Source organism: Pseudorca crassidens, chromosome 7 (genome assembly GCF_039906515.1).
Source record: "Pseudorca crassidens isolate mPseCra1 chromosome 7, mPseCra1.hap1, whole genome shotgun sequence".
Lineage (NCBI taxonomy): Eukaryota > Metazoa > Chordata > Mammalia > Artiodactyla > Delphinidae > Pseudorca > Pseudorca crassidens.
Genome location: NC_090302.1, coordinates 43,634,485 through 43,659,555, shown reverse-complemented (window position 1 = coordinate 43,659,555; position 25,071 = coordinate 43,634,485). Strand labels below are relative to the sequence as shown.

General features: G+C 39.0%; 1 protein-coding gene and 1 long non-coding RNA gene across 3 annotated transcripts in view; both read left to right on the top strand.

Moving 5' to 3' along the window:
- GCNT1 (glucosaminyl (N-acetyl) transferase 1) overlaps positions 1–14,403 on the top strand; it is a 63,465-nt gene extending 49,062 nt beyond the window's left edge. For both annotated transcript variants that reach the window (XM_067744131.1, XM_067744132.1), the window contains 2 exons: positions 7,943–8,079; positions 9,151–14,403. In XM_067744131.1, coding sequence (XP_067600232.1) covers positions 8,052–8,079; positions 9,151–10,580 — 1,458 coding nt within the window. In that variant the 5' untranslated portion in view covers positions 7,943–8,051 and the 3' untranslated portion in view covers positions 10,581–14,403. The remainder of the gene's footprint in view (positions 1–7,942; positions 8,080–9,150) is intronic.
- Positions 14,404–15,142: 739 nt separating this feature from the next.
- Positions 15,143–25,071, top strand: part of LOC137227751 (uncharacterized) — a 134,162-nt gene continuing 124,233 nt past the window's right edge. Inside the window, exons 1-2 of the long non-coding RNA XR_010944992.1 lie at positions 15,143–15,299; positions 21,778–21,859. This is a non-coding gene — a long non-coding RNA (uncharacterized lncRNA). The remainder of the gene's footprint in view (positions 15,300–21,777; positions 21,860–25,071) is intronic.

The following is a 25,071-nucleotide window of genomic DNA, read 5'->3' as shown; positions in this document are numbered from 1 at the left end:
ATGGTAAAGACAAGGCTTTTTTGAGGTGAGATCTAAGTTTCTGGCCAGTTTCTTGAGGTGAGATCCAAGTTTTTGGTCAGGAACTTGTCTTTTCCGTATGAATTTTGGGGTGACTATGAACGCACATTCTTTAAAAAAATCTGTTTAGGATAGTTCTTCTACTTCTTGTTTAAAAAACTCCACATGGGCTTCCCTGGTGGTGCAGTGGTTAAGAATCCTCCTGCCAAAGCAGGGCACACAGGCTCGAGCCCTGGTTCGGGAAGATCCCACATGCTACGGAGCAACTAAGCCTGTGCTCCACAACTACTGAGCCCGCAGGCCACAGCTACTGAAGCCCACGTGCCTAGAGCCCATGCTCTGCAACAAGAGAAGCCACTTCAATGAGAAGCCCGTGCACCACAGCGAAGAATAGCCCCCGCTCGCCGCAACTAGAGAAAAGCCCGTGTGCAGCAACAAAGACCCAACGCGGCCAAAAATAAAAATAAAGAAAAGAAACAAAAAAAAATTCCACAGGTGCTAGTCTTTTGTTTTTTGGTTGAGTTGTAAGAGTTCTTTATATATTCTGGATATTTATCAAATAAATGATTTGAAAACATTTTCTTTTATCCTGTGGGTTGTGTTTTCCCTTTTTTTTTGTTTGCGGTACGCGGGCCTCTCACTGCTGTGACCTCTCCCGTTGCGGAGCACAGGCTCCGGACGCGCAGGCTCAGCGGCCATGGCTCACGGGCCCAGCCGCTCCGCGGCATGTGGGATCTTCCCGGACCGGGGCACAAACCTGTGTCCCCTGCATCGGCAGGCGGACTCTCAACCACTGCACCACCAGGGAAGCCCTGTTTTCACTTTTTTGATGGTGTTCTTTGAACCACAAAAGTTTTAAATTTTGATGGTTTAGTTCATCAATTTTTTTTTCTTTTATTGCTTGGGCTTTTGGTGTCATATCTAAGAATCCATTGCCAAATTCCAGGTCATGCAGATTTACCCCTGTTTTCTTTTTAGTTTTAGCTCTTGTATTTAGATATTTTATCCATTTTGGGGGCATATGCTATTTTGTATATGCTGTGAGATAGGGACACACCCTCATTCTTTGGGATGCGGATATCCAGTTGTACCAACACCATTTACTTAAAACACTGTTCTTTCCTCATTGAATTTTCTTGGTACCCATATCAAAAATCAGTTGACTGTAAATGTAAGAGTTTATTTCTTGGATTCTATTCCATTGTTCTGTATGTCTTCTTGTACCAGTACCATACCATTTCTCCTACCATAGCATTTATAGTAAATTTTGGAATTGGGAAATGTGAGTCTTCCAACTATGGTCTTTTTCAAGACTGTTTTGTCTATCCTGCGTCCCCTGAATTTCCACATGAATTTTAGGATCAGCTTGTCAATTTTTGCTAAAAAAGGCAACTGAAGTTTGATAGGAAAATTATTGGTTAATTATTGGGTGTATTGCCATCTTTACAATATTGAGTCTTAAGTTATGAATGTAGAATGTCTTTCCATTGTCTTAAATTTTTTCAACGAAATGTTTTCAACAGTCTTATACTTCTTCTGTTGAATTGTTTCTTTCAGCTATTTTATTCTTTTGGATGTTATTATACATTGAATTACTTTCTTTTTATTTTTGGATTCTTTATTGCTAATATATGGAAATACAACTGCATTTTTGTATAATGATCTTGAATCTTGCAAACTTGTTAAATTCATTCTAATTTTTGTGTGTGTTTTTCTTAGGGTTTTCTATAAACAAGATTATGTCACTTACAAATAGAGATAGTGTTAATTCTTTCATTTTAAACTTGATGACTTTTATTTCTTTTTCTTCCCTAATTGCTTTTCCTAGATCCTCCAGTAAAATGTAATAAAAGTAACAAGAGTGGACATCCTTTTCTTGTTCCTGATCTTAGCGGGGGAGACTCTAGTCGTTTACCATTAAGATGTGCTGTTAGCTGTCCATTTTTCATAGATGGCTTATCAGGTTGAGGAAATTCCTTTTTATTCCTAGTTTATTTTACTGTTTCTATCATGAAATGGTGTTGATTCTGTCAAATGCTTTTTTCTGTGTCTATTCTGATTATGGAGTAATTGTCATTTATTCTATTAATAGGGTGTGTTACATTGACTTTTCCATGTTAAACCAATTTTACATTCCTGGATTAAAACCCATGTGGTCCTGGCATATAATCCTTTGTATGTTGCTGGATTTGGTTTGCTGGTATTGTGTTGAGAATTTTTGTGTCTCTAAGTGATATTGATCTATAGTTTTCTTGTGATGTCATCATCTGCTTTTGTTATCAGGGTAATCGATTACTGGCATCATAGAGTGAGTTGGGAAATGTTCACTCCTATTCCATTTTTTTAATAGAAGTTTTGGAAGGATTTTTATTTAATTCTTCTTTAAATGTAAAATTCACCAGTGAAGTCATCTGGGCCTGGGCTTTTTTTTGTGGGAGGGTTTTTGGTAATTGTCATTACAGCTCTGTTCAGATTTTCTATTTCCTCTTGAATCACTTTCTGTAGTTTGTGTTTCTCTGTTTAAGAATTTGGCCATTTATCCAGATTATCTAATTTTATTGGATGATGACTTTTCATATTATTCCCTTATAATCCTTTCTATTTATGTAAGGTTGGTATGTAAGGTTGATATTTTAAAAATATAGGTGTTTATAGATATACATTCCTCTTGAACACTGCTTTTGCTGCATCCTGTAAGTTTTTTTGTTTTTGTTTTCATGTCATTTATATCAGTAGTTTCTGATTTGCCTAGTGATTTCTTCTTTGACCCGTTGGTTATTTAGGAGTGTATAGTTTAATTTTCACATATTTGTGAATTTCTCAAATTTTCTTCTGTTGTTGACTTCTAATTTCATTCTTTTGTAGTGAAGGACATATGTTCCATCATTTCAGTCTTTTTAAATTTAATAAGGTTTGTTTGATAGTCTAGCATATGGCCCATCTTGGAGAATGTTCCATGTGTCCTTGAGGAGGATGTGTGTTTTGCTGTTCGGTGAAGCTGTTCTATAGATGTCTGTTAGGTCTAGTTGGTCTATAATGTTGGTCAAGTCTTCTGTTTCCTTGTTGACCTTCTCCTTTTTATTCGTTTTATAATTATAAAATGTTCTTCTTTGTCTAATAATTTTTGTCTTTAAGTCTGTTTCATCCGATTAGTATGATTACTCTAGCTCTTTTTTTTGTATTTATTTGTGTAGTATATCTGCTTACATTCTTTTACTTAAACCTAGTTGTGTCTCTCAATCTAAACCATGTCTCTTGTAGACATCATATAGTTGGATCATTTTTAGAAAAAAATCTATTTTGCCAATCTCTGCCTTTTGATTGGAGGTTTTAGTCCATTTATATTTATTATAATTACAGATAAGGTAGGATTTATGTTTGCTATTTTGTTATTTGTGTGTCTTATGTCTTTTTTGTTCCTCTCTTTCTCAATTGCTGTATTCTTATGTATTAGATATTTTCCTGTGTACTATTTTAATTCCCTTGATGTTTCCTTTACTGTATGCTTTTGAGCTTTTTTAAAGTGATTGCCCTTGGAATTACAAAGAAATGAACCTTCTTAACTTAAAACATTCTACTTTAGATTAATACCAACTTAATTTCAATAGCATTCAAAAACTTTGATATAGCTCTGTTCCCCTTTCCTCCTTTATACTATTATTACTATATAAATCACATCTTTATACATTATAATCCTATCAATACAGTGTTATAATTACTACTTTATGTAGTTATCTTTTAAATCAGATGGGAAAACTGTTCATAGAAAATTACATTTCCTGTGTATATACTTTTATAGATGCTTTTTATTTCTTCATGTGGATTTGAGTTACTGTCTAGTATCCTTTCTTTTCATTCTGAAGGACTCTATTTAGTATTTCTTTTGGGCAGGTCTGCTAGTGATGAATTCTCTTAGTTTTCATTTATCCAGAAATGTCTTAATTTCTCATTGTTTTTGAAAAACTATTTTGCTGATTATAGAATTCTTGGTTGAATCTTTTTTATTTCTGTCCATTGAATATGTTATTCATTACCTTCTGGTCTCCATTGTTTCTGATTTGAAGCTTTCAATTTTGAGGACCCCTTGTATAATCACTTTTCTCTTGTTATTTTCAAGTTGTCTTTCAACAGTTTAAGAAGTATCTAGATGTGAATTTATTTGAGTTTATCATCCTTGGAAGTCACTGAGCTTCTTGAATATACAGATTAATTTTTTTTTCAATTTTAATAGATTATTTTTTAGAGCAGTTTTAAGTTTACAGAAAAATTACACAGAGAGTACAGAGTTCTCATAAACCTGCTCACATTGTTTTCCCTATTAGTGTCTTGCACAAGTGTGGTACATTTGTTACAAGTGATGAAACAATATTGATACATTATTAATTATAATTAAGAGGGGTCAGTCTTTGTGTTGTACAATTCTTTGGGTTTGGACAAATGCATAGTATCCTTTAACCACTGTAACAGTATCCTATAGAATAGTTTCATCACCCTAAAAATGCCCTGTTCTGTACCTATTCATCTGTTCCTTCTTTCCTTCAAATTCCTAGTAAATGCTGAACTTTTATTGTCCTTATAGTTTTGCCTTTTCCAGACTATCATATCTTTGGACTCATACAGTAGCCTTTGGACTCATACAGTAGCCTTTTCACATTGGCTTATGCCACTTTGCAGTATGCGTTTAAGCTTCCTCCATGTCTTTTAATAGATTGGTAGCTGATTTTTTGAAAAATCACTGAATAATATTCCATTTTATAGATGTACCACAAATTGTTTATTCATTCACCTATTGAAAGACATCTTGATTGCTTCCAGTTTTTGGCAATTATGAATAAAGCTGCTGTAAACATTCATATGCTTGTTTTTGTGTGTACATACATGTTCAGTTTGGGTAAATAGCTAAGAGTGTGATTACTGGGTTGAATGATTAGCCTATATTTAGCTTTGTAAGAAACTGCTAAAGTGTCTGCCAAAGTCATTGTCCCATTTTGCATACTTGGAGCTCATTGAGTCTCTTGGATATTCAGATTAATTTTTTAAAGTCAAATTTGGGAAGTTTCAGCCATTATTCAGATTTTTTCTAGAGATATCACCTTCGTGACTTCAGAACATACTATAAAGCTACAGCATTCAAAACAGTGTGGTACAGGCACAAAAACAGACACATAGATCAATGGAACAGAATAGAGAGCCTGGAAATAAACCTACACACTTATGGTTAATTAGTCTGTGACAAAGGAGGCAAGAATTTACAGTGGAGAAAAGAGTCTCTTCAATAAGTGTTGTTGGGAAAACTGGATAGCTATATGTAGAAGAACAAGATTAGAAGAACATTTCTTCACACCATATACAAAAACAAACTCAAAATAGATTAAAGACCTAAATATAAGACCTGAAACCATAAAACTCCTAGAAGAGAACATGGGCAGAATGCTCTTTGACATAAATTATAGCAACAGTTTTTGGGAACTGTCTCCTAAGGCAAAAGAAATAAAAGCAAAAATAAACAATGGGACCTAATTTTAAACTTAAAAGCTCTTTGCACAGCAAAGGAAACCACTGGACAAGACAAAAAGACAACCTACTGAATGGGAGAAAATATTTGCAGATGATACGACTAATAAGGGGCTATTATCTAAAATATGTAAACAGCTCGTACAAGTCAATATAAAAACAAACAACCCAATCAAAAAATGGGCACAAGACATGATTAGACATTTTTCCAAAGTAGATATACAGATGGCCAACAGCCATATGAAAAAAATGCTTGTCTCTAATCATCAGGGAAATGCAAATCAAAACCACAATGAGATATCACCTCACACCTGTCAGATGGCTGTCATCAAAAGTCTACAAATAACAAATGTTGATGAGGATGTGGAGAAAAGGGAACCCTAGTACACTATTGGTGGGAATGTAAATTGGTGCAGCCACTATGGAAAACGGTATGGAGGTTCCTCAAAAAACTAAAAATAGAACTACCATATGATTCAGCAGTTCTGCTGGATATAAGAAGAAAATGAAAACGCTAATTTGAAAAGATGCATGTACCCCAGTGTTCATAGTAATGTTATTTACAATAGCCAAGATATGGACACAAACTAAATTGCCCGTCACTGGAATATTACTCAGCCGTAAAAAATGAAATCCTGCCATTTGCAACAGTGTGGATGGACCTAGAGAGTACTATGCTTAATGAAATAAGTCATACAGAGAAAGACAATACTCTGTTATTAGTTATATGTGGAATCTAAAAAATAAAACAAATGAATATATATAACAAGCCTCACAGATACAGAGAACAAACTAGTGATTACCAGTTGGGAGAGGGCAGGGGAGGAGGAGCAAAATAGGTGTATGGGATTAAGAGACACAAACTATTATATATAAAATAAGCAACAAAGATATATTATACAGCACAGGGAAATAAAGCCATTATTTGGCAATTACTTTAAATGGAGTATAATATATAAAGTATTGAATCACTATGTTGTACACCTGAAACTAATATCGTACGTCAACTGTACTTCAGTAAACAAAATAAAGTCAAATTTGGGAAGTTTTCAGCCATTATTCAATTTTTTTCTTCACCCCTCCCCCATACTTGTGACTGCAGCCCCCTCTTTCACCCTTCTCTCCCACCCTTTCCTCCACTTTTTTTCTGACACTCCTGTTACGCATTTGTTGATGTGCTTAATGGTTTCTCACAGGTCTCTGAGCCTCTGTCATCTTTCTTAATTCTCTTTTCCTTTTGTACCTCAGACTGGATACTCTCTCTTGACCTTTCCTCAGTTCCATTGATTCCTTCTACTGTCAGTGCATACCTGCTGTTGAGCCCCTCTAGTCAGTTTTTCAATTCAGTTATTGTACTTTCAATACAATCAATTCTGTTGGTTCTTTTTTATCATTTCTATTTCTTTATTGAAATTCTCAATTTGGTTAAATATCTTTCTCATGGTTTGATTTAGTTCTTTAGTTCTTTGAACATACTTATAATAACTGACTGAAAGTCTTTGTGTAGTTAAGTCCAGTGCTTGGGTTTCCTCCGGGACAGTTTTTATTGAAGCCCCTTTTTCTGTGTATGGGCCAGACTTGTGTTTCTCTACGTGCCCTGTAATTTTTTGTTGTTGTTGAAAGTGGACATTTTATAATGCATCAACTTTAGAAATCAGACCTCTGCTCCTGCCCAGCCCAGGGTTTATTGTTGTTATGGACCTTCTTGGGTAAATCTGTGTTCTTTATTGCATGAGGCAACTTAAGTCTCTGTTCAGTTAGCTTAGAAGCTGACTAATAATGATTAGTCAGAGATTTTCTTAAATGCCTTAAGCAGAGATTGCTTAAGGGTATAACTTTGTTTAGGGATCTGATGTGTTAATAGTTCAGATGTATAAGTATTTTAGCAGAATCTTCCAATGTTTGCTTTCCAGTAGAGGTTTGGAGTGGGGTGGTAGACAACATAGTTGGAGGAAGATGAGATAAGCAGCTAATTCAATTGCAGGATTGTCTTTAATGGGCCAGTGAGCATTGGGAATCCTCACAGCCGCATAGGATATGTTGGATTTTCCAATCATATAGGACCATTAAGCTGTTCCTTGGCACACATGTTGGGAAATGCTCCTAGAGTTTTCTCTGAAAAAGTTCAACCTAAATTGTGGGATGTCGTCAAACCTTTAGCAGTCCACAAACATAGCCTAAAAAAAAAAAAAAAAAAAAAAAAGACTGGAGAGAAGGTTTTAAAAGAGAAATCAACGAGCCATCATTTTGAAGAAAAAAATGGATATGACCAGCCATCATTTTGAAGAAAAAAGTGAATATGTCGAATTAGTTTACCAGTATGCTTTCTGAGTGTGTGTGTATACTTACGTGGGCATATATATCCCTTCACAAATTTTTCTTTTTGTTTCACGTGTTTTGTTTAAAAAAGACTCATGGGACATAACAGCATTGCTGGATGCCTGGTACATTTAAGAAACCTGACTGCATAAGAAGCACTCTACATGGGCAGAGGATGTTACCTGGAATCAGAGCACTAAATGATCCCGACTTTTCTTGATTTAAATGGTAAAAAGTCTAACTACTTTTTGTAACATTACTCTGTACAAATGATGGTCAGTTATTTATTTTTATTTGTATTATTAATATTCACAATTTATTTCCTAATTAAATATTTAAAAGTTCTAGTGCTAATTCTGGTGTTAAAAACTTTTCAGATCTCTATAAATCTGGTTTTGAGACAATTGATAGTTTTGCCTTTCTTTGTTAGAACCAATTGCCGAGTAATAAAATTGACTTTTGAAAACAAAACAATATCTGTATATTTGTAAACATTTTACATAATAAAAGTGGGTTAGATTCCTGGAATTTGAATATAGACAAAGGGTCTTTCGTAAATTACAATTTGCATACAAGTGTTGTTTTTCAGCTAGGCTGTTTCTCTATTTTGGATTATGTATGTCTTCTCTTCCTGTGGTGCCTGGTATGGAACTGAACAAAGTGAGGTCAACCCAAAACAGTTCCAAATCTGACCTGGTTTCACCTGAGCCTTTCTGTTCCAGTTTGAAAATCCAGTTGACCCGCTTTTCCTTCAAAGATTCTTAGAAGCCACAGCCATTTCTGAGTGTCTCCTTAAGTGTACTCCCACTCCTAAGCTGGTAAAGAGCAGAGTGGATCTGATCTCTTCAAATACTTGGGGCTGCTGACACCAACTGATGGACATTAATGGATGTGTCAGGAGGAACCCAGATTAGGAATGATTTCAAGGCAAGGGGTGCTAATTAGCACTGGCACAGGATCAAAAACTCACCAACTATGGAGAATTCAATAACTATAGCCTAGGTCTTCAACTGTGTTTTGCACCTCAATATACCTGAGAGGTAAAATGTTGATTGTAGGATATTCTAGCATATCCTTGTACTCAGCTTTTTAAAAAAGACAATCTGGCATTGATACTGGAGATGATGGGTATCCTATAACACTACTTCCTTTCCTCTGATGGACCCACTTTGTTTTTGTCTTAAACATCTGACCTCATAGCAAAGAGAACAGTTTTTGAACCTGAGAAGATGTCATGAAACACTGTATTTTTAAAATATATATATATATATGTATGTATCCTTTCTATTTTTCTTTTAGTGCTGCCCTCCATTTCAAGATGCCTTTGCATTTCTGATATATGCAAACTGACAAATCTCCAGGCCACCACAGAGGGGAAATCATTACTGCTTGAAGCCTGGAAGACTGTCCTTAATAAAGCCAAGTCCCCAATTGTTGTTGAAATGCTGAGGAAGTTGCGGAGGAGGAAACTTTTTTCTTATCCCACTAAATACTACGTCTTCCTTCTTGTTTTTTCCCTGGTCACCTTCTCTGTTTTAAGAATTCATCAAAAGCCTGAATTTGTAAACGTTGGACATTTGGAGCTGCTTGAAGAGAATCCTAGTAGTAATATTAATTGTACCAAAGTTCTACAGGGTGACGTAGATGAAATCCAAAAGGTAAAGCTTGAGATCCTAACAGTGAAATTTAGAAATCGCCCTCGATGGACAAACTATGACTACATAAACATGACCAGTGATTGTGCTTCTTTCATCAAGAGGCGCAAATATATTGTTGAACCCCTTAGTAAGGAAGAGGCAGAGTTTCCAATAGCATATTCTGTAGTGGTTCATCACAAAATTGAAATGCTTGACAGGCTCCTGAGGGCCATTTATATGCCTCAGAATTTCTATTGCATTCACGTGGATACAAAATCAGAGGAATCCTTTTTGGCCGCGGTGATTGGCATTGCATCCTGTTTCAGTAATGTCTTTGTGGCCAGTCAGCTGGAGAGCGTTGTGTATGCATCTTGGAGCCGGGTCCAGGCTGACCTCAACTGCATGCAGGACCTCTACCGAATGAACGCAGACTGGAAGTACTTGATAAATCTCTGCGGTATGGATTTTCCTATTAAAACCAACCTGGAAATTGTCAGGAAGCTCAAGTCGTTAATGGGCGAGAATAACCTAGAAACGGAGAGAATGCCATCCAATAAAAAAGAAAGGTGGAAAAAGCATTATGCAGTCGTGAATGGAAAGTTGACAAACATGGGGACCGACAAAATACATCCTCCTCTTGAAACACCTCTGTTTTCAGGCAGTGCCTATTTTGTGGTCAGTAGGAGGTATGTGGAGTATGTGCTCGAGAATGAAAAAATACAAAAGTTTATGGAGTGGGCAAAAGACACATACAGCCCGGACGAGTATCTCTGGGCCACTATTCAGAGGATCCCCGAAGTCCCAGGGTCACTGTCCTTAAGCCATAAGTACGATATGTCCGACATGCAAGCAATTGCCAGGTTTGTCAAGTGGCAGTACTTTGAAGGTGACATTTCCAAGGGCGCCCCCTACCCGCCGTGCAGCGGCGTCCACGTGCGCTCCGTGTGCGTTTTCGGAGCGGGTGACTTGAACTGGATGTTGCGCGTGCACCACTTGTTCGCCAACAAGTTCGACACGGACATCGACCTCTTTGCCATCCAGTGTTTGGATGAGCATCTGAGGCATAAGGCCCTGGAGACATTAAAACACTGACCCTTGGAGGCAGTTTTAGAAATAATCAGGAGGCATGAGATGTACCCCATTTGATTCTTCCACCTATAACTCTTCAAGCCAGAGAAGCTCTATGGTTTCTGCAGAGCAGGTCGGTTAGAGAGGTTGTAGCCTTCGGGCTTGACTTAGAGTTAGTGAGAGTGTAGGGCAGGTTGCAGGGCGTTGTGCGGGGGAGTGGGCCGGGTGGCTGGGGAAGAGGTTGAACGGAAGTTATCCTGTTAAAAGAACTCAGGGACTGAACAAAACCCGAAGGTTTGACCTGTGCCAAAATTACTTGGAGAGCTTTAAATATGATGGTTTTTCCTGATTTGAATAGATTTATAGCAACAGCCAACAATCAGGATGTAATTTATCTTGTAGACCACATTTGTTGAAAGAGAAATTTGACTTTATTCTAAATGATCTTTGTAAATGATTGACTTTCTGCTGTAACATTGCATTGTGTTGTGTATCTCTATATGCCGTCTCAGGGAACTTGGAAAAACGGGCTTGAATGAATGTGAATATTTCCCATTTATGCTTTTAACAATGTACATATGTTTTTAACCCCCACCAAAAAAAAGACCTTATAGTTGATTCTATGAATCATCTTAGGTTATTTACAAAGTTAAGGTAGCTTTGATTATTATAGTGTCTACAGAGTAATACTCAATTTTTTTCAAATATGTCTTGCTTCTCCTCCTCCAGTCTCCCTAGACCCTGCTATCAAGCTGTACATAAACTTGTTTTCATAGTGCCCCATATTCCTAGTGTCCCATATTACAGCCTCAGTTCTCCTTTGTGATCCGATTGGCAGTCATTGGTGTGGAGAGCTAAGACAGAAAGGGTGAAGTGTAAGTATGGCAGAGGGGAGGAGGAGTCATATGTCGATAATCTCTGAGGCCTATGATGCAGCAGTCGGTACTATCCCCAGAAATTAAGCCTGTTGCTCTTTGGGTCTGCTTGTGTCCATCCTCCAGGCTCTTGCATCCGACTGTCACCTCTGTCGCCTTTTGAAAGGAACTGGCTTCCCGTCGTCTTGCTTCTTCATGTTACCTGCCCGTTCATTATTCGTTAGCTCTTGCATTTTAAGTTCCCTTCTCTCTCGGAACCTATGAGGAGAGGAAAGGTGTGCTGTTGTACCACCTGGCATGCTTGAAGGCCTGGGTATCCTAAAGGGAACATTAGGTTTGGGGCGGATTGTCTCAGTATTGATATTATTCTCAGCATATGGTTTTTACTCTATTTTTCACTAAAAGACCGATTTGCGGTTGCTATTGTGCTGTCTCAAATCTCAAAGTAAATGAAGATTAAAAAAAAAAACCAACTTGCTCTTTTGCTAAGCTGATACCATTCAGCCATCGATCTAATAGGAAATGAGAAGCTTTATCATTTAGCTGAGACTTCAAACAAGAATCAAATCCATGCACTTTAAAACTTAGACAACTTAAATAGTATATGGGAAATACATAATATCAGACAGTTTTCAGGCGTTCAACTGATAAAACATTTTATTCCTCAGAGTTAGGAAACGTTTTTATTTTATAGAGTGGTTTGTTATACTGACTCTCCTGAATGAAAGTTTCACACTTTTGGAAACTTAATCATTTGTAAATGTGCATGTCAGTGGATTTGCATGATTTGACAGGGCAGCCAGTGTTGAATCAAGAAAAACATACCCACTTTGAAAATTCAAGAGGTGATGTCGGTGAGGACATTATATGCATGGCGTTCTGTCTCTGTTGGCTTCTAAACCAATTTGTTCTTTGAATGCACGTCACATGTCCCTCCCATGCTCTCTTTTAGAAGAAAGATTTTACCTGTAAGTTGGGCCGTTTTTTTTTTTTTTTTTTTTTTTTTTTTTACTCTAAAACCAGTGATTTTCAGTGACATACTTTGTGTCTGTGTCTTGTGTTTCTTTAACTTCATTCATTGTATCTTGAATCCTATAGACATTTGTCATTTTTTTATTTTGAATATTTGCAAATTTACAGGAAAGTTAAAAGTAATAGTACAGTGAACATTATAGAACTTTCACCTGGAGTCACTGGTTGTTAGCATCATGCTCATTTGCTCAGTTTTATGGATTTTTGAATTTGGCAAAATTGAAAATTAAAAAAAAATCACAAATATCGCAGTGCTCTTACTGTAGCATGACTGAATCTTATTGACATTTAAATTGGCAGCTTTGAGGGTTTTTTTTTCTCCACCATATATGTAAAAATATGACTTTAGAATCCATTTCCACAAGTCCCACACTAAAACTGTGGACCCACCATCTTTTTTTTTTTTTTTTTTTTTGCGGTACGCGGGCCTCTCACTGTTGTGGCCTCTCCCGTTGCGGAGCACAGGCTCCGGACGCGCAGGCTCAGCGTCCATGGCTCACGGGCCCAGCCGCTCCGCGGCATGTGGAATCTTCCCGGACCGGGGCACGAACCCATGTCCCCTGCATCGGCAGGCGGACTCTCAAGCACTGTGCCACTAGGGAAGCCCCCCACCATCTTTTATATAGCTGTGGTACGTCATCTCTCTAGAGTGGCTCTTGCTGAAATGTGTCTGACTATTACCCTATTGCTAATAGCTTTACAGGGATTATATAGCCATTAGGACTCAATTTTATACTATCCAACCTAACTTAAAACAAATGAAATTCATGGTAGTGGAACAAGGAATTGGAAGAATCAAGAAGATGGTTTCAAAAGGAAACCCTTACTACATTCAGGAGGAGCAAAAATGTTGTAAGTTCTTTGGGAAAGATAAATTATTTAAATTGCTTCCTGTATGTCAGTTATTAAATACTACTTTCTTTTTACTGTCATTTAAGGTCTTTTATAGGGAATTATTAGAAATTGTATTCCCAAATAAATCCTTAAATATACATAAACTGCAATTTTTTAATGGAAGCGTTCTAGTTAATGAAGTACTGATCAAGATTCACATATTACTTAATAAGGACAAGAGTTAACAAAAATGGTTCTTTCTTTATAGGCAATTACCTAGGCTCTTCCCAGACCATGGTAAACAGCCTTGAAAATGTGAAACACTATTGTCTCTAAACATGTATTTGTGTCATTCATCAAGCACAATTCACTTAAAGAACAGAAGTGGATTTTCTTTTGCAGTCATTTGGGGGAGGAGGAAGCCATGTTTTACTTCATTTCATCTGTAGAGTCAGTTGACCTGGACTTTTTCAGTTGGTTTAGAAAAATAAAAATCATTTCTCATTATGGTGAACATGAATAAGTAAATGCAACACTTTCATGGCAAGTGTGGTTATCTTAAGATTTACTCTTTTGAATACGGGCATGACTGGATGCGTTTGGAACTAGTCATATGACCATTAAAATCAGCTATTCAGAAACCAATGCCTTGTCTCCACAAGTTATTTTGTTAGCTACCAGCACCCCAATATTAAATTTAGTATTTGGATTTGATAGTTTGTAACTAGCAGGTGTTTTGTGTGAGTAGTGATTCAAAACATAAAGGTTAATTCTTTAGGCAGAAATGTCTGAGAGAGAGGGTTTGGCAATGGCAGAAAGTGTAACACGGGTTATGCAAAAAGAGCTAGACTGGGGACTTTAGAAGAATGCAATTTAACAGCTAGTTAGTATTGCTTTCTGGGCATTACTGGCTTCAGCTTATGTCTGCAGAAGAGCAATGGCCACAAATACAGGATCCATGACTTGTGGTATGAATGTGGAGGGCACACCTGAGGGAAAAGGGACGCTCCCTCCCCAGAGCATTGAGTGTCTGCTCCAGCTGTCTCCTCAGCTGGTCTAGGAAACCCCTCTGCATGTTCTGTAGCTGCATTTTCGATGAAACAGACTCTACAAAGTGGCAAAATTGATTAACCTCAGGTCTTTCTCAAAAGCTTGAGAGCTTTATGTATCCTTTATAACCCTCCTTGTCAAGGATTTAATTTTTAATATGTGCTTAAAGTTTTCAGGGCTTGTCATCAGAATATTGATTTACTATTTTTCAGTGTAATAAAACCCGAACTAGAACTGAGTTGTAACTATTGGGAAAGAAAAGACTTTTCATTAGTGCAGGTGATGGGATTGTCCAAGTTGAAAGCCCAGGAATCTTGTCTTGAAATTAATAAGACTTTAGCAAATACTGCCACTCATCCAAAAATTAGTTTTCCATATTCAAACAAAAAAATTGTTTTAAGATATAATGGGGATAGGTTACCTTTCATCACGGCAATAAGCTCTGTAAAATGTGTAGACAAACTTAAGATATGTGTGGGACCTGTATGAATAAAATACTTCTATAGATTCAAAACAAAACATGGCGCTCCTATCTGATAAATATTTTTAATATCTCCCTTCTTCCCAGATCAATCCATCAGTCAAATATAAGCCCAGTCATAATCTCAAAGGGTCGATAAAATTATTCTAAATTTCATCGGAAAGAAAAAATGTGCAAGAATAGCGAAGAATGCTTTGAAAGAGATTAATGAAGTCATGTAATACTACATACGAAGCCATATATATATATATTTTTTTTTTGCGGTACGCGGGCCTCTCACTGTTGTGGCGTCTCCCGTTGCGGAGCACAGGCTCCGAATGCGCAGGCTCAGCGGCCATGGCTCACAGGCCCAGCTGCTCCGCGGCATGTGGGATCCTCCTGGACCTGGGAACGAACCCGTGTCCCCTGCATTGGCAGGCGGACTCTCAACCACTGCGCCACCAGGGAAGCCCATGAAGCCATACTTTAAAGGTAAAAAATGTTAAGAGTACTGTAAGTTTATATTTGAACTCTCAGAGTGATAACAGTAATAGCCCAGAAATAGATGCTAGTATATATAAAACATTGCAAAGCAACTATCAGAACATAGTGAGGAAGGGGGTTGGTAAAAGTTCCAATAAGTACCTGTTTGGAGAACATTAAATTATCGCTTTGTAACGTGCAGCAAAATCCAAATGGAGTAAGAATGAAAATAAACTGAAAGAACATGTCAGTGACTATCTTTGCAAGGGATGGAATTTTCTAAATAAAAGCAATGGGAGGATGCATTAAGGAACAGATAATAGATTTAACTAAAAGTGTGTATTTCCTGAATATGAGAAAGCAAAAGGCAATCAGAATTGGAAAATTTGCCAACAGATTTTGAAAGAGGGAAAAAAGGAAGTTATTTTTTTAAAAACAGCTTTTTGAGATATAATTCATATACCATACAATTCACCCATCTAAAATGTACAATTCAGTGGTTTTTAGTATAACATCACAGTCAGTTTTAGAAGATTTCCATCACTCCCAAAAGAAACTCTGTACTCTCTAGTGGTTACTCTCTATTGCCTCTCAACCCCCTTATACTAATATATTTTTTAAAAGCATTAAGATGCCGAGAGTAAAATGAACAAAAGATGTAATAATTCACAGAAAGTGAAATAAGGAGAATACAAATGGCTAATATGAAAAATTGAATTCAATAAAAAGAATCCAAATTCAAATGTTTACACACCAAATTAGGGTGTTTTATTTATTTATTTTTTATTTTTATTTTTTTAAAACGTGACTGTTGAGGAATGCATGCTCATACTGCAGGGAGGAGTGTTAAAACCTATCAGGTAGAGTCTTTAAAAACACTCAAATTCTTTGATCAATAATTCACTTCTTGGAAAATACCCTAGGGTAATAACCAGAGATTTGAATCCACATTTAAACCCAGTGTTTGTCAGCTTATTTGTGGTGAAATGTAAAAATACATAAATCTCCAGTAATAGAGGAATAACTATGTACTTTAAAAAATATATGATGGGGTATTACAGACTATTCCTATAGTATGCCTAATGCCATGGAAAATCACTGTAGGTTAAATGAAGTAAACAGACTGGAACAGAATATATAATGTGCTCTCAATTATGTTTAAAAAAATGCTACTGAACAGAAAGGAGCATTCAGAATTTCCCTGAAATATCACATCTTGGTATTTTGAGAACTATTCCTTCCAGCTCTATAACATTGCTGCTTGCAGGCTTCCCTGGTGGCGCAGTGGTTGGGAGTCCGCCTGCCGATGCAGCGGACACGGGTTCGTGCCCTGGTCTGGGAGGATCCCACATGCCGCAGAGCGGCTGGGCCCGTGAGCCGTGGCCGCTGAGCCTGCTCATCCGGAGCCTGTGCTCCGCAACGGGAGAGGCCACAACGGTGAGAGGCCCGCGTACCGCAAAAAAAAAAAAAAAAAAATGCTGCTTGCCAAATATTTATTTGGAGCATTTTCCACATATGGTTTGCCTTAGGGAGTATTACTGAGACTCCTTACCCCTAGTCTTCACTTGGTGGGTTGTAGCGGGAAGGAGCCCTGCTTTCCTGGAGCACTCCTCTTTTACCCACAGAAATGTTTTTAGATTTAAGCTTTGGTGCTTTGCAGTGTGTCCCGAGGCCTTATACTCTGGGTAACCCTCTAAGATACCCTAGTTGTATACCGTGGCTGGAGAGAACTTTTTGCAGCACTAGCCAGAAGAATCACTGAACCAATCCTAAAGGTCACTGTCAACCCGGCTTCAAGATCCTAGGGTGCTCAGATCGACAGCTATTTGGCTTGTAGCTCCTTAGAATCTACAGATGGAACTTCATTTTCTGATCCCAGATAAGTGTTAATTGCTAACTAGGTGAGGATGGTCTGGTTCTTTCAGCTGCGTGCCAGTACAGAACAGATGTTCTTCAGCAAGAGGACAGGAAGCTATTCAGATGGGTGGCGCGGAGTCACTTGGATGAGCAATCCTGGTGCAGGAGGAGGATCTTGTTTAACTCAAGAGTTTTATGCATTCCATGGGAAGGCTTCACTACCTTCAAGATGAGCTAAGAAACAGAAACCGATGCTTTCTTTTTGAAAAATATCTATTTATTTATTTGGTTGCGCCGTGTCTTAGTTGAGGCATGTGACCTCTTAGTTGTGGCACGCATGTGGGATCTAGTTCCCTGACCAGAGGTTGAACCCAGGCACCCCCCTGCATTGGACAGCGGAGTCTTAACCACTGCGCCACCAGGGAAGTTGTGAAACCAATGCTTTCTTTAAAAAAATAAATAAAAATATTTTTTGTTTTGGAAAGGATTTACTTCTATAGAGCTAATCATTAGCTTAAACATGACTTACAGGATATTTATAATTTACTTTCTTTGTCAGACTTATTAGTAAACTATTCCTGGCCCAATCAGAGTTCCTTCGTTTAACTTAATTCAAAGGAGACATGTTTTCTCTCCGGGAAGCTTTCCCTACCTCTCTTTCCAAAGAAAAATGCCCCTCCAAATATGTTCCTTAAAGCTCATTGAGGGAATAATGACAACAGCTAATATTTGTTGAGTGTTTCCTTTCTGCATGTTCTAAGCACTTCGCACTTATCACCTCTCACTTCACAACAACCTTAGGAGCAGAGGCTACTATTGGCCCAATTTACAAAGGGGGCAAAGAAGTACATGAATCTGTAACAAATGGCACATATTAAATAAAAGACAAGTTTTCTTCTCATCTGTTCACCTCCTTTCTACCATTTCAACCATCCCATCTCTTTCCCCAGACCCTGCTCTGCTCTGAGTGTAGCACTTTTTTAAAAATAAGCAGATGTATTGAGAAATAAAAAGGGTGGAAACAAAAAGAACGAACCCTTGCGTCTTGCTGAAATCTTCCCCAAAAGAGTGTGTGGAGGGAGAGGAGATAAAAACTTGGAAGTGTGGTGAACATCAATTTGATGAGGGCCACTGAAAAGGAGAGATGGCCAGAAATCCTTAGCCATAATAGTCTTAAGTGCAGGAGAGAGGAGTCTGGAAGCCACAAAGGGGAATAGTTTCAACATCAGTCTTAAAATACTTGAAAGCATAGGAGGTTTGACAGGGAAATGTTTGGGCATAAAATATATGACAAGTGCCAACCTCCGATTTCCAGGGACAAGTCTCCCTTTGAGTACTACTTTCCTGTAGTCAAGCATTGTTTCTCTAACTAATGTAATAAATATACTTTCACACATACAAAGAAGGGCGGCCCTGGAAATGTGAGGTAATTTTTCTTTGACTGAGCCCTATTTGCTTGCTTTTTGTGTTGCTGAGGGAATTATGCAAATGGATGGGTTTTGCTAAGGAATGTGAGGGGAGGAGATACCAGCTGGAAAGACCAGAAAGGACTGTTTGGGGCAGGGCGGTGGGTGGGCCTGCAGTCTATGGAGGAGAATTTGAGGGCAAGGGGAGATTGCGAAGGGAGTCTTAACCTTCTCCTTGACGTCAGGTGACCCACCATCCTGATCTGCCCAGCCCCGAGGAGGAGGTTCCTGGGACGCTGGACCTCGAGTGCCAACGCCAGGAGGAGTTGGTCTCCCTTCCTTTGTCTTTCCCCCCAGATCTTCAGGAAAATCTACGTCAGTGCTTTTGACAGTGGATTTTATGCTTTCTGGCCACTAGCAATTCAGAAATTGACCTGTAGGCAAGCACAAGAAAGAACAGGGGGCCCACAAGTAGGCCCAGCCACATACAGGCAGAGTTCCTCACTAAGGAGAGAATGATAAGCAAGGCTTGGAGAAGGTATCCACTTACGGAACCTGGAAAGCCTCACCCAGACTGCATCCAGGCCTTCCCACTTCTGAGGGGCTCTTTGTAGGCAGGGCTTGTGGATGGATAGAAATCAGAATAAGGCAGACAAAGCTGGTTCCAGTTCCACCAAATGACACCCACCTAACTCTGCAGGTTCTACTTTGGAAAACCCTTCCACGTCCTACCCGGTTACTCTAGTGTTCATGCCGGAGTGTCCTCTCTCCCCACAGCCAGTCCCTAAGGTCTCTCTTCTTAACGGTGCTTCTACTCATACCCTCCTCTCTTGTCATCAAGCCCTGTTTAGTCCCTCCTCTCTCACTTGGAACATTGCCACTTGCCAAGCCACAGGCTGGCTTCCTGAAAATGTCACCAAAACAATCTGGTCGTAAGAGCAGAGTCTACTGCTGACGGCAGCGATGGAGAGCTCCATCTCCGGGCTCCTGATAGCATCTCAGAGGGAGGAGGGTCAAGTCGGGCTATTGCTGAGGTTTTCAATTCTGCTTGAGTTGGGTGTGATAGTGTGGGATCTTGGATAATGACAGTATAAAATGGTGTAGGATTGGAGGAAACAGCAAAGGTGAGGATTTTGAGGCAAAGGGTTCAAACAGTCCTGGGGTATAAACTGACATTTGATGCTTTTTACTTATTGCAACATTCTTGGGCCTTAGACAATGTTCCTGGAGTGAAAAATGAAGTTATTTGCAACTTTTACCTTCCAGGGCAAGAGTTTTCTGAAATAGTAAAGTGGTGTGGATGAAGACCATGTGGGTTCAGATGAATTTGCTTCTCACCTCCTTCCCTCAGGTCTCTCACTCTTCTGATAACAGCAACGACAACAACAGCAATAACAGTAGCAGCAAATACTTAACTCTATGTGCCAAACGCTGTCCTAAGCATTTTACAAATATTAGCACGTTTAATCCTCACCGTAATCTTATGGCGTGTACAACTGTTGTTCACATTCTACTAATGCAGGAATAAAGCAGTTCAGAGCGGGCAAGTTACTTGGCCAAGTCACACACTCTGACAGTGGAGGCACTGTCAGAGTGATGTATCAGAAATGAAAATTTGGTAATTTCACACCCTTGCATAGCCCTTTCAATGACTCCCTATTGCCTCAAAGATAAAATCCTGATTTCTTCAAATGGCGCCTGAGGCCCTCCCTGATCTGGCCTCTGCCCACCTCTCCATACCTTCTGTTTTGCACATGATGCTCTATCCATTTGGACCACATGTGATTTTCTGAACACATGATGCTATTTCATGTCTCCTTGAATAGGACTCCTCTGGGGTCTTTGCCCCTGGTGTCATCTCAGTAAGCATCTGCTAAACAGTGGTCTGAAGGAACCATCTCTTCTCTCACTTTCAGCCCGTGTGCTCTGTCCACACTTACAATGGACTGAGAGTAAGAGGGTGCTGGGGTTTCTACATCCACCTTACAGGAAGCAAGAGGGTTCACCAATGTTGAGAAAGCAAGTGGAGAAAGGGAGAGTTGCAGATTTTGTCGTAGGGCTGCCCTTTGAGCCCTGGAGCAACCTGAGCCCAGGCTTGTTCACTCATAGGACCCAGTAGATTCTGACTTTTATTGCTTGAGAGAGATCGAGCTGGGTTTTTGAAAGCAGTTACTTCAGAAAAGGTCCTTTCACACTGTGCACTCTCCTAGAACACGTTTCTCCAGGCTTTCAGACCAGAACGTCCTCACCTCTTAACACTCAACTCAGGCATCATCTCCCCTATGATAAGGTCCTTCCTGACCGTCACTGTTTTCCTTCTCGCTTATGTACATGATCACTGTGATCTCTGGCTTCCATATTACCCTGTACAGAGTTTATCGCCACCATCTAAAATAAACTATTGAACTCACTCATATAACTGTATGTGTAGTTTCATATATTTAAAAAAATAGACTTTATTTTTTACAGCAATTTTAGGTTTACAGCAAAACTGAGTGGAAAGGACAGAGTTTCCCTTTATCCCCCGCCCCCGCCCCCATCCTTCCCCACTATCAACTTCCCGAACCAGAGTGGTTCATTTGTTATAACAAATGAACCTGCATTGACATATCACCATCACCCCAAATCCATAGTTTGTATTTGGATTCCCTCTCAGTGTTGTATATTCTTTGGGTTTTGACTAGTGTATAATGACATGTGTCCACCATTTCAGTATCATGCAGAATGGTTTCACTGCTCTAAAAGTCCTCTGTGCTCTGCCTGTTCATCCCTCCCCTCCATCCCTAGCAACCACTAATCTTTTTACTGTCTCCAGAGTTTTGCCTTTTCCAGAACATCCTATAGTTAGAATCGTACAGGATATAGCCTTTTCAGATTGGTTTCTTTCATTTAGTCATATGCATTTAAGTTTCTTCCATGTCTTTTTATAGCTTGATAAACTTTTCTTTTTAGCATTGAATCATATTCCATTGTCTGGTGTACCACAGTTGATTTATCCATTCGCCTACTGAAGGATGTCTTGGTTGCTTCCAAGTTTTGGTTAATTCTGAATAAAACTGCTATAAACATCAGTGTTCAGGTTTTCTGTGGACATAAGTTTTCAGTTCCTTTGGGTAAACACCAAGGAGCGTGATTGCTGGATTGTATGGTAAGACTGTTTAGTTTTGCAAGAAACCTCCAAACTGTTTTCTGAAGTGGCTGTACCATTTTTGCACTCCCACCAGCAATGACTGAGAGTTCCTGTTGCTCCACATCCTCACCAGCATTTGGTGTTATCAGTGGTCTGGATTTTGGCCGTTCTTAAAGGTATGTAATAATTTTTCATTGTTCTAAATTTGCAATCCCGTAATGATGTATGATGCGGAGCACCTTTTCACGCGCTCATTTGCCATCTGTAGGTCTTCTTTGGTGAGGTGTCTGTTCAGGTCTTTAGCACATTTAAAAAATTGGATTGTTGATTTTCTTACTGTTGACTTTTAAGAGTTCTTGGTATATTTGGGATGACAATCCTTTATCAGTTGTGTCTATTGCAAATATTTTCTCTCGGTCTGTGACTACATTTTTTAACATAAAAATGCATATTAAAATGTTAAATTAATAGCTGATATTGCTTTTCGGGGGCAGGGACAGTGTACCTTCATTTTTGTATTTCCAGGCCTAGCGCAGAGTGTGACATACAGTTGGTTCTCACTAAATATGTGGTAAATGAACAAAGACAGTTAATTTGCTTAATTTTTTTTTTTTTTTTTTTTGGCCGTACCGTGCAGCTTGTGAGATCTTAGTTCCCTGACCAGGGATTGAAACCATGCTTCCTGCATTGGGAGTGTGGGGTCTTAACCACTGGACCACCGGGGAAGTCTCTAATTTGCTTAATCTTGAATAACCTCTCTTAAAGGAAAAAAATCTTCTTTTAGATATATTTTTTCCTCTCAAATAGAAACCATAACAGTAGAAGGGGAAAAAACTCACAACATCTCACCTTTGGTTTAATTTGGCTTGTCTTTATATTCACTGTGAAATGAAACCTTACTGAAAATGAAATGCTGCACCTGAATTCAAGTATTCTGTCATTTTGTCCCTGCCCACAAATATTTGTTCAGGAAATACGATTTTTAGGAATCTGGTGTTCTTTGCTCACTGGCTGAGCACGTGACCGAGGAAACTGGAGAGCAGATCCAACCAATCCTGCGTGTGCTGTCACAGAGTTGGGGTCTTGGGCAGGTCAAGTTTCCCTTCGTTCCCCAGAGAAAAGAAGGGAGGCGGAGGGCGCAGTGCATGTTCATGGGCCCTGGGATGCATTTTTTCCCAAGCCCTTTATAGAAATTCACAAAGGGGGGTCAGGGTACACCTGTTTCCTATGAAGCTGGACTGTACTTTGTATGAGATGCAAAGAAGGAAATAGGGATGGGTAATGCAAATAGGAAAAATAGGTGTCTAAAAACTTGGGGAGAAAAAAATACATGCTTTCTTGGCTTCGGATGAGTAACAACAAACCAGTGGGACAGGAGAGAGAAAAGCCTTCCCCAGGGATCTTTCCACACACCTCCTGCACAGTAGGCCGACTGTGTGTGTGGGGGTGACATGATTCGGTACTGCTGTGTCATTTCAACAGTGGAATATGGCAGGAGTGCAGCGTCTGAGGGTGAGAAATTGCCTACTGTGATTGTTATATCCATCCATGTAAGCAGGTTTGCCTCAACCTGGGCATGATTGACATTTTGGGCCAGAGAATTCTTTGTTATGGGGGTGGAGTCTGTTCTGTGCATTGTAGGATGTTTAGCAACATCCCTGGCCCCTATGCACTAGATGCCAGTAGCAGTCCCCCTCCCTGGTTGTGACAACCAAAGATGGCTCTAGGTATTGCCAAATGTCCCCCAGGAGGCAAAATCGCTGTTGCTTGAGAACCACCGATTTATAGGAAGAATTCAGTTCCCATCACAGTGCCTGGGAAGAGTGTCTTGTATGTGAAAAATCACTGACTAAGGTATTAGATTCACTCTGGTGGACCAAATATTCATGGTTTCTGCCCATGTGATGCTTAAATCTGATGGATGAGAAGATGGGTGGATGGATGTAGGGTGACTCAATAAGTAGATGTGATTTCTCTTAGTAATCATCCAGTGTTTAAAAAAAAGAGTCATCCAGACTACTACCTTTCTAGCCAATCATGGGAGGTAAAAGCAACCCTTGTGTGAAGGGAGATCAAGTAGTTGACAACCAGAGCCTAATGACCTGGGAAAAAAAAGTTATCTTTTTAAAAAAATTGAGGTAGAGTCTATCATATAAGCTTCAGGTATACAGCTTAGTGATTCACGTTATTTAAAGATTATACTCTATTTATAGTAATTATAAAATATTGGCTACATTTCCTGTGTTGTACAGTATATCCTCGTAGCTGATTTATTTTATACAGGGCTTAGCATTTCTTGACTCTGGATAAAGTGACCACAAATTTCTTCGGCTTTCACACTCACAATAATGCTACCCACTCTGCTTTTAAAAAAAAAATCTGTCATCGTCTCATGAATCCCCAAATTTAGCTGCTTTCCCATCTTTTCCATAGCTTCATCACGCACTACAGGTGTTACTTTAGCACTTTCCCGAGTGGCCTCGCCCAGAGATCAGCAGATTTTCTCTTCCTTTCCTGGATGTTGATTCATTAACAGTGGACTCGCGGCCAACAGCACTGTTAACTTGTGCCTGAACCAAGCTTCTCTAACTTGTTTTCTCTATAAGGCACATCCCGGCCTTCTGGCACCTCAGGGACATTAGATAGCACTTCAGCAGTGCTGGGGGGATGGCCTGGGCTGGGGGGGTGGAGAAGTGGTGGCGAAGAAAAACGCACAAAAGTGCAAAAAGCATGGCACTATTAGACCACAAAAAGGACACTTGTTTACAGTGTTAAAGCCGAAAGGAGAAAACAGAGCCTCACCTTTTTTCCACCTCAGCTAGGAATGTGCATGTTGGATGACTGAGATTTTTCGCCTCTCTGTACATGTTGACGAGTGATCGTAAAAGTGCCACAAGTAATGCTTTCGGGATCACGAATACATTTTAGTGAGTATGTGAATTTGCAAAGACAGAATCCACGAATAATGAGGATTGATGGTATCTATATTTTTAACAAGTTCCCTATGGTATTGTGATACACAGCCAAGTTGAGGAAACTCTGAATTACATAATTTGTGAATGTGAGGTAGTGCTTCTATTTGTGACAGTGCAAAAATTATAAAATCTTCTAAAGACATTTAGGTTTACTGTCCTGCCCCAATTAAAAAAAAAAAGTTTAAAGCTATGCCTACGCCTTGTGCTGCAACTGTGGCTGTTACCATGGGTTGAGCTTCTGTTGAGGAAATAATTTTTATTCTATCGACCTTAAGTAAACAGAGAGATTAAAAAGAATCTTTTTTGTGATGGAAGTGTACAAAAATTAGGTTACCACTGCAGAATTAAGATAGGAAAGGAAGCACAACTGGAATAATCTTTCACTTTAGGAAAATCAACTGATACTAAAGGAG